The sequence below is a fragment of the Hemitrygon akajei genome, chromosome 6, assembly GCF_048418815.1.
Source record: "Hemitrygon akajei chromosome 6, sHemAka1.3, whole genome shotgun sequence".
Taxonomy (NCBI): Eukaryota; Metazoa; Chordata; class Chondrichthyes; order Myliobatiformes; family Dasyatidae; genus Hemitrygon; species Hemitrygon akajei.
In genome coordinates this window covers 25,742,202-25,752,189 of record NC_133129.1, presented here as the reverse complement: position 1 = coordinate 25,752,189, position 9,988 = coordinate 25,742,202, and the positions used below count along the sequence as shown (strand labels likewise).

The 9,988-nt window shown below is 41.4% G+C and overlaps 1 protein-coding gene across 2 annotated transcripts in view; it reads right to left on the bottom strand.

Annotated features, from left to right (window-relative positions):
• Window positions 1–1,693: 1,693 nt before the first annotated feature.
• sap30l (sap30-like) overlaps window positions 1,694–9,988 on the bottom strand; it is a 30,271-nt gene continuing 21,976 nt past the window's right edge. The window contains exons 3-4 of one of the 2 annotated variants that reach the window (XM_073048005.1): window positions 5,470–5,568; window positions 1,694–2,668 (exon numbers count right to left, since the gene is read on the bottom strand). In XM_073048005.1, the coding sequence (XP_072904106.1) occupies window positions 2,546–2,668; window positions 5,470–5,568 (222 nt within the window). In that variant the 3' untranslated portion in view covers window positions 1,694–2,545. The remainder of the gene's footprint in view (window positions 2,669–5,469; window positions 5,569–9,988) is intronic. The other variant, XM_073048006.1, reaches the window with a different exon arrangement.

Here is a 9,988-nt window from a genome sequence, read left to right as displayed (position 1 = left end):
CCTCGTAGGGCTCAGTTTAACGCCATAAGTTTAGATCTCAGTTCAAAAAATGCTTACAGCACCTTTCTGCACATACAAGGGCTTTTTTTTTTAAATAAAAGAAACTTGCGACAACTCAATGAAGAAGCCAGATTAGATTCTCAAAACTATTTGAATTAAAGCAGCAACTTGACATCACAGTTAATAAGTCTGCAGTAACTGGCTAATCATCATTAATGATTTTGGCTCATTACAAAAAGGAAACAAATCGGAAATTATCAAGAAGGTTTTCTTCACCACAGTATTTCCAATATGAATCAATGTTCTGGGGGGGGGGGAGGTGTCACAATTTATTGGGTGTTTCCTTGGCCGATTTGAAAATGTTAAAGGAATCTTCTGTTGACATTCTCACATGGTTGATTATTCTGGACATGTAACGATGTATCACATATCAGACAAGAGGCACATATTCAATCTGTCTGTGTGCAGCACCACTTTAGGGCAAACACATCTGCAGCTCATTGTGTGCCTCCATCATTTTTTTAATGAATATTTGACTCCAGTCGTTTTGGAGCTTCACTGCAGCATGCAATTTGAAATACACTCAGTGGCCACTTATTAAGTACAGGGGTGGAACCCAAACTCTGCCGTGATCAGGCCCAAGCTCAGCTGCGAGAGGAGGGTTGGGCATGCGGCGAGCAACCCCATCCAGTAAAAAATCCAGAGCTGCAGAAACTCCAGAGACCTCACTCCTAGATGAAGGAGGATCTTGAAAGATGGGCTACACTCTCGGATAGAGGAGAGGACTCGGCAAGCCGCGGTTGGCAGCCTTTCATCCAGAAGGGTTCATGGGCTAAGAAGAAGAGTAGAACCCAGAGTGGTCTTCCGCTGCAGTGGACCATCCACTTCAAGGTTCAAAGTGTTGTGCATCCAGAGATGCTCATCTGCTCACCACCGTTGTAACACATGGTAATGTGAGTCAGTATCACCTTCCTGTCAGCTTAAACCAGTCTGACCACTCTCCTCCGACATTTCTAATTAACATCCGCCCACAAAACTGCTGCTCATTGGAGGGTTTTTTTTGTTTTTCACATCATTCTCTGTAAATGCTCAGGGGTTCTCAACCTAGAATCCATGGATTCCTTGCTTAATGGCATGAAAAAGGTTGGGAACCCCTTGCCTAGAGACTGTTGTGCATGAAAACCCCAGATCATCAGCAGTTTCTCAGACACCCAAACCACCCCATTCTGTCACAAACAATCATTCATTCCATGGTCAAAGTCACTTAGTTCACATTTCTTTCCCATTCTGATGTTTGGTCTGAACAACTGAACTTGACCATGTCTGCAAGCTGGCATGTATTGAGTTGCTGCCTCATGATTGGCTGATTAGATATCTGTATTAACAAAGTGTACAGGTGTACCTAATAAAGAGGCCACTGAGTGTATTCAGCCTGTGTAAGCACCGCTGTAGGGCAAGCACACTTTGTCGCTCATTATGTGCTTCCAACATTATTTTGTCTCCAGGCTATTTTGGAATTTCATCTCAACGTGTAATTTGAAGGAACAGGCTGACTAGAAATGCACCAACATGGAATGCTTCAATTTTAGCATTGGCAACTGCCTCCTTTTCTTGAATTTGCCAGATAACAAAGCGCAGAGATTTTGTGCGACACACACAGAACGCTGGAGGAAGTCGGCAGCATCCAAGGGAATTTGGGCACATTTGTTTAATGCAAAATTGACAATGTCATAAAGGTACAGTAGTAACAAAGCCATACCTCTGTAACCACACCCTATGAAGATGACAAGTGTAAACATTACAAAATTTCTGAGTGTCATCGTACAGTACATTGTAAGTTTATATGCACAGGGAAAAATATTAACACTGTAATCAATCCTAAGAGAACCCCGGTGCACACAAAAGTTCAGACTTTACAGTTGATCACCATATTGCAGACAGGACAGCGTTTCACCTCCCACAATGATAAATGTTCAACAGCACAAAAGAAAATGGATGAATAAGCAGTACAAGATTTGTCGGTGTGCCTTCATTTTCCGCAGCCGCATTTTCCTGCTGCAAGGTCCCATTAAAGGCCAAGTTAACAAAAAAAAATAGCAAACGCTACGCAGAGATCTGGCCGCGTGGATGACCTGCCACAGCTCTGCAACATTGTCCACCTTCTGCACACGGAGAGGCGTTGTCGGTTCATGGCCGCACGGCTTCCATTAGGAAGGGAGAGAACACGCTGAGCAATTCTCAGCTCTCAGTAACGTAAAAGCCCGTTTGAAAGCATCACGTTCTCTTTCAGAGCAGGACCTCACAAGAATAAAATACACAAAAGGAATTCTGCTTTCCTGTAGCTCTTATTTAACTATAGCATACTCTAGACATTAAAATTCTGAGACTGGAAATCATAATTGCAAAATTAATTTTATGTAAAAAACATGCCAATTCTAGCAGATGCTTTTAAACAATAAAATAGTTAAATACAACTGACTTTAGAAGTGGAACCTCTGGTCACTGTGCGATCGTGTGATCAATAAAAGCACAGATATTGTCTTTTTCAGTGAATGTTGCTGTCCGGTTTCTGATCATGCCTGATTTTGTCATTTTTCACCATGTAGATAAAATAGGCTAGAGTTTCCTTCTCATTCACTGGAATGGTCCTAAAATGACGGCTGATTGTCTGCAAAAGAAAGGTGCAAAATAAATTACTTGGGAAAAGGCAAGCTCATCTCAAAAAGTCCAAATGTAATTTTGCATTCATCGGCAAACCCTCAAAGTTACTTGAATCCAAACATGACCCAGTGTGATAGATTCTGACGCTTGAACAAATATTTTTGCAAACCAACATTACTAACACACATAACCAAGAAGAGTGCTTGATTTCAAGAGAAATTCCATCATCATACAGAAACTTATCTCTGCTCATTCGGGCTGAACCTGCTACGCAGTTGCACACCAACAAAGTTCATCCTGTTTAATTCAGTGAGACTGAACGTTGGAGTTATAACGTTGGGTTGTTATGGGATAAGAGGAGCAATCTGGTGCCAATCAGTTCTGCTGCCTTAAGAAACAAACAACAGTGGATGCTGGTTAATTGGTCCATCTGTTAATTGGTGCAGCCACTTACTTGAGACAACTCTTCAAAAACAAAAACTGATGGAGAAAATAGCCAGGGTTCCTTTTGTTTATTTGGGCCACTGTGCTCCTTAATTGGGGCAGGAGATTTGCCGAACAGTTTATAAATAGCGCCAGTCGCGTGAACTTGTGTGGTCATTAGACACTACACCATACCAAGAGTATTTGCATGTGCTTGTGTTCCAAGAGCAGAGATTTTTGTCACTGATAGCTGGCGAATAATAAGCAACAGGGCAACTTAGAGTTGTTTTGCTCGCTGTGGTTTCAAGCATTTAGGCTTGGAGATGCTGGAAATGTCAGGAGTGAAAATTGAACAATTTCACTAGTTTAACAAGTTAGGAACTAAAAAGAATTAAAATATCAGCAATCACCTTAAATGTTACGATGAAAATAAAGATTTGGAGGATGCTATCATTAAAAAAGTTGTATGATGGCAGTGCATTATCTGCACGAGGCGACTGAGTTAATTTTATTAATTTAGTCAATCTAAAAAACATGGCAGTGTGTTGGGGGCTGTCCATCATATCTGACGATGACAGTGAAACCTGTGCAGGAGAGTTTTTAAAGTGGAAAAACCATTGCATTTTGATAGTTCCACTCTCTCGACCTAAGATGTCTGACTCCAATTCTATGAGTAGTCGTCGTAAACTGGGGTCTTCCTTGGATGCAGTGGATAACCATGTTTTCTCAGCTTTATCAGAGAATAAAACAAACCTTTTCTGGTTGGCTGCCAGCGACTCATGGTGTTCAGTGTTGGGACTGATTTTTGTTTATGTCAGTGATTTGAATCGTAGAATTGATGGCTTTGTGGCCAACTTTGTAGATGATATGAAGATAGGTGAGGGGGGTGGGACAGGTAGTGTTGAGAAAGCAAAGAGACTGAGAAAGACTTAGATTAGGAGAATGGGCAAAGAAGTGGCAGATGGGATACAGTGTTGAGAAGTGTATAAAGAAATAAAAGTGTAGACAATTTTCTAAATGGAGAGAAAATTCAAAAATATGAGGTGCAAAGGGACTTGGTAGACCTCATTCAGGATTCCCTAGAAGTTAATTTGCAGGTTAAGTCAGTGGTGAGGAAGGCAAATGCGATGTTAGCATTAATTTTGAGAGGACTATAATACAAAAGCAGGGATATAATTAACGTTGAGGCTTAACAAGGCACTGGTGAGGCCTCACTTGGAGTACTGTGAGCAGATTTGGGCCCCTTATCTAAGAAACAATATGCTGACACTGGAGAGGGTTCAAAGGAAGTTCATGAAAATGATTCAGGGATTGAAAGGCTTATCATATGAGGTGCTTTTGATGCTCTAGGCTTGTACCCACTGGAATTCGGAAGATTGAGGGTGGGGGAAGAGGATCTCATTGAAACCCATCTATTGTTGAAAGGCCTCAATAGAACGGATGTGGATAGGCTCATGTATAATAGAAATATTTATTGGTTTATTAAGATAACAACACGAGTAGGCCCTTCCAGCCACATTGCACAGCAATCTCTCAATTTACTCCTCGCCTAATCAAGGGACAATTTACGATGACCAGTTTATCAGTACATCTTTGGATTGTGGGAAGAAACTGGGGCACCCAGAGGAAACCCACGCGGTCATGGGGAGAACGTACAAACTCCTTACAGGCAGCAACGGGAAATAAGCCTGAGTCGCCTGTACTGTAAAGTGTTGTGCTAACCAAAATGCTATCATGCTCTCCCAGTGGAGGGTTATGTAGGAAGGAAGGGGTAGATGGATCGTAGAAGTGGGTTTTAAGGATTACACAACATCGTGAGCCAAATGGCCTGCATTGTGCTGTAGTGTTCTATGAATTACTCCCCAAACCCCTTAAAATGCAATAGTCAGAAAAAAAAATGGTGAACAAAAATGCAGATTTTAAAATAATGATGAGAACATACAGCAATTATTTTTGATTTTAATAAAGCAATGGATGTACAAGAAGCTAAATAAAACCAAGAGTCAATGAGGATACAAACTTCTGAAGCCCCTTAGTGGCACCAATTCCACCCATCATTTCCCATAAGTCTCTCTTCACAAGCAACTCTCCCTCAAGCGAGGTGTGAGGTTGTAACAGACACAGGGATCCAAAGATGAGCTTCAAACTCCATGGCTCTCTAAGCCAAGCCCAGCTACATACTTTGAATTCAGGTCAGATGTAGTTAAAAATAAAATTATATCACCTGTCTGGAGTGAGGTGCTGTTTATGGTTGGATTTTAATTTTACCTCTGAGCAAGTCCCTAATTTGTTAAAGTGTTTTTAAGCTCAACTTCACTCACTGCACTTTGCTACACATCATTGCTAAGCACAGGACAAAAAAAAATATTTTAGAATGCACAATACCTCAGCTAGCTGAGCTTTATTTAGGCCAGGTCTAGTCTGTAGTTTGAAGTGTCTCTTATAACGCCTCAGTGTATTTACTTGCAATTGAAACAAATCGACCTAAAAAAAAGGTTGAAAGTCTTTTGGTTAATTTAAGTTGGAAATTGCAAAAAACACAGACCAAGAAATCTCAAAATGCAGAAACAATGATTGACGGTTAATGGAGGTTATCAATAAAATAAAGGACTGAATCAAAATAATTTCACCAATATATCCATTTCATGTATCACTAAACCTGACCCAAGTTGTACATACTTTCACCCACGTTATTACACAAAGGCAGAAGTATATTACACCTAAATGCTAACAAATTTCTATGAAATGATTGATATGTTACCATACTCAATTACCATGTTTCCCCATTTGTAGAATTGAGAAAGAACTTTTGGAAAAGATGAAAATATCAGTTGTGATGAAGTTGAGTGTTGGTGGGTTCTGGGCATACTATGTTGGTGTTGAAAGCGTGGCAACACTTGTGGGCTACCCAGCACAACCCTCGGAGATTTGTTTTGACACAAACGACACATTTCACTGTATGCTTCAATGTACATGAGAAATTGAGCGAATCTTTACTCTCCCGATCCCTCGCCGGTGTTGCTGACTGAAGTGCCGTGGGTGATTGAAATATTGAGACATCAGTGTATGTTCCTATCGAAATAAGCGTGCTGTAGATTGTAACATAGAAACAGTAAGCTGTTGGGTGTCCCTCGCTCTCCCTTGCTCATGAGAGAGAAAGCCTGCCTGAGATGTCGAAGTGTTGGGATGGACAGTAGTTTTTGATGGAATCTAGATCGTGGTCTCTGGGGGGGACGGGGCTTTGCTATTGCTGCATGGCGGGTGGTGGGTTGATGCTTTTGCTGGAGTGGGGAGGGGAGGGGGAGGGCTGATGCTTTTGCTGCTGATTGTGCGTGGGAGGGGGCTTTGGGGTTCTAACATTTTCTGACATTCATCCTTTTGGGTTTTCTTGGTTGTCTCTGAAGAGTAACTTTTTTAGGTTGTACAATGTATACGTTCTCTAATACTAAACTGAACAACTGCATCTCTTCAAAAAAGTCTTTGAACTAATTTGATAGTCTCAATGAGCGTAAGAGGAGACTAAGCTTCTTTTGTGCCGTTAATGTTAAACTGTCTACTTGATAGCTTTTTTCCCCCCTCTGAAGACTTTAGCTCAGGTCAAGCTCCGCTCTAAGAGTACAGCTGGCTCTCCAAATGACTTGAACAGGTTTGAACAGGAACTGCAGAGCACTTAAGCAGCTCCAATACATCCTCCCGGAGGAGTGCAAACCAACCTGAACCTGGGGTAAAGTACACTCATAAGGAGCTGGAAATTACTATTTTTGATGCAAATACCTGGATCAATTATAATAGCATTCAGCACATATCAAAGGAACAAATACAATTCTTCATACTAAGCAACAAATATTTTCAACAGCTTCGGCTATGGTTACAGAGGGTTGTGGACAGGGCCCAGCACATCACAGAAACCAGCTTCCCCTCTCTTTTCACTACCCCAGTAAAAAGCAGCCACGTTAATCAAAAACACCACCCACCCTGGACATTCTCTCTACTCTCCTCTCCCATTGAAGAGATACAAAAGCCTGTACCACCAGGCTCAAGGACAGCTTCTATCCCACTGTTATCAGGCTCCTGCACCGACCTTTTGTATGATAAGCTGGACGCTTGGCCTCACACACTACTTTGTTGTGATCTTGCACTTTGTTTACCTGCACTCCACTTTTTCAGTCGCTTTTACACTTTATTCTGCATTTTTATTGTTTAACCTTGTTTCCTCAATACAATGTGTAATGATTTGACTGGATTAAAAAAATGCAAAACAATTTTTTCACTTTATCTTGGTACATGTGACAATTATAAACCAATAAGAGTTATGGATTTTGATATACTGAACTAGTTCTAGTGTGTTTCCGATTTATTGCTAATTCTGCTCAACATTGCTGTTTTCAATATATCTCAGATGTCCCAAAGGACCTTCCTGACACACGACAGTATGCATGGTCGCTCTTGTGCGGGGAACTGTGGAAGCCAACTTATACACAAGATCCTAAAAACAGCAAAATAATCTATTTTAGTGGTGTTGTTTGTAAAATTGACCATGCTCCACAGTGAAACTTCCTGCTTCACTTAGTATACACATGGACTGTTTCTTTTCATGAAGGCAGATGACCTTACTTAAATTTGTTGACTTATTTATTAGGATACAGCCCAGAATTGGCCCTTCTGGTCCGTCAAGCCTCGCCAGCCTACAATCCCCAATTTAACCCCAGCCTAATCATAGGATAATTTACAGTGACCAATTAACACGCTACTACACTGTGGGAGGAAACACACATGGTAACGGGGAGCCCATACAAGCTCCTTACAGTGGCAGGAATTGATCTTATCCAAATTATGTTAACACTCGGTGCTACCTCAGAAATATTCCCCAGTCCTAGTCATCTGTCTCCCCATCCTCTCTGCAACTTGAAACCAACTTTTTAAAAAGACTTCCTAGTGCTGAGGGTCTGAAATATTATGTTTAGAGTCAGTTATACAGTATAGATAAAGGTCACCTGACCCAAACTATCCATGTATACCAAAGTCCCTGCCTGAGCTGGTCCCATTTGCCTGCAATTGGCCCACATCTCTTTAAACCTTTCCTATCCATGTACCTGCCTAAAATGTCTTTTAAGCTTAATTGTATCCGCTACAGCTTCCTTCAGCAACTCGTTCTGCATACCACACCGTGTGTGTGTGTGTGAAAATGTTGGCCCCCAGGTCCCTTTGAGCTTTGTTTTTCTCCCCACAGATGAAAGCTGGCTTGCTGAGTGTTGCCAGTAATTTCGACTTTTCTTTAAAAAGCAACGAGAAGCAAAACAGATGTTATACTTTCAGTGGCCGTTTTATTAGGAACACCTGCTCATTTATGCAAATGTCTAATCAGCCAATCATGAGGCAGTAACTCAGTGCCTACTAGCCTGCAGACATGGTCAAGTTCAGTTGTTGTTCAGACCAAACATCAGAATGGGGAAGGAAATGTGATCCGAGTGACTTAACCGTGGAATGACTGTTGGTGCCAGACAGGGTGATTTGAGTATCTCAGAAACTTCTGATCTCCTGGGATGTTCATGCACAACAGTCTCTATAGAGTTTACAGAGAATGGTGTGGAAAAACAAGAATTCTTCCATTGAGCAGCAGTTCTGTGGGCAGAAACAGCTTGTTACTGACAGAGGTCAGAGGCTGGTTAAAGTCAACAGGAAAGGAACAGTGACTCAAGCAACCATGTTACTACAGTGGTGTGCAGTAGAGCATCTCCGAATGCACAACACATCGAAACGAAGCGGATATGCTACAGCAGCAGAAGACCACACCGGGTTCCACTCCTGTACCTAATAAAGTGGCCACTGAGTGCAAATCTCAAAACTAAACACTCCACATTTTCCTAGTTTTGCATTCTCCTTACAGTTTGCTGGAAATTCAAGCTTGAAATTTGTCCACAAGTTGTCAGGGTGAGACTAATTGCTGCCTTCTAACTCAGGAGAAAACTAACTAAAAGACAGAATCACCTCCATCAAGTCACATGCAATTCTTATCTGCTTTCGGAAATGTAATGACTCTAACTTGTCGGAAGTAAAATTCTTTCAATTTCAAGCAGAAATCTGAATTTAATTTTTGACTTCATGGTGCATTTCAAAAATGTTGTGAACAGAAGTCAGAGGTCAGTCCTTACACAGGAATAATCCAGAGTGTTATCTGGAAGAATCATTCTGATTAGTTAGCAGTACACTTGACAGTCAGAGGTCATAGAGTAGCCATAAATAAAGCTTTATTCACCCCCCCCCCCCTCCCCCCGGCTGCCACAAGTTCACAAGTCGCCTCATTAGTTTACAATCTATTTAATTGGTAGGTGAAGGCTTTGAAAGCAGATTTGCAAAATTTGGGGATCTAATATGCTTAGATCAATTTAGAACCATAAAACATTACAGCACAGAAACAGGCCCTTCGGCCCTTCTTGGCTGTGCTGAACCATTTTTTTGCCTAGTCCCACTGACCTGCACATGGCCCATATCCCTCCATACACCTCTCATCCATGTACCTGTCCAAGTTTTTCTTAAATGTTAAAAGTGAGCCTGTATTTACCACTTCATCTGGCAGCTCATTCCACACTCCCACCACTCTGTGTGAAGAAGCCCCCCACAATGTTCCCTTTAAACTTTTCCCCCCTTAACCCATGTCCTCTGTTTTTTTTCCTCCCCTAGCCTCAGTAGAAAAAGCCTGCTTGCATTCACTCTATACCGATCATAATTTTATATACCTCTATCAAATCTCCCCTCATTCTTCTACACTTGAGGGAATAAAGTCCTAACCTAACCTATTCAACCTTTCTCTGTAACTCAGTTTCTCAAGACCCGGGAACATCCTTGTAAACCTTCTCTGCAATCTTTCAACCTTATTAATATCCTTCCTGTAATTAGGTGACCA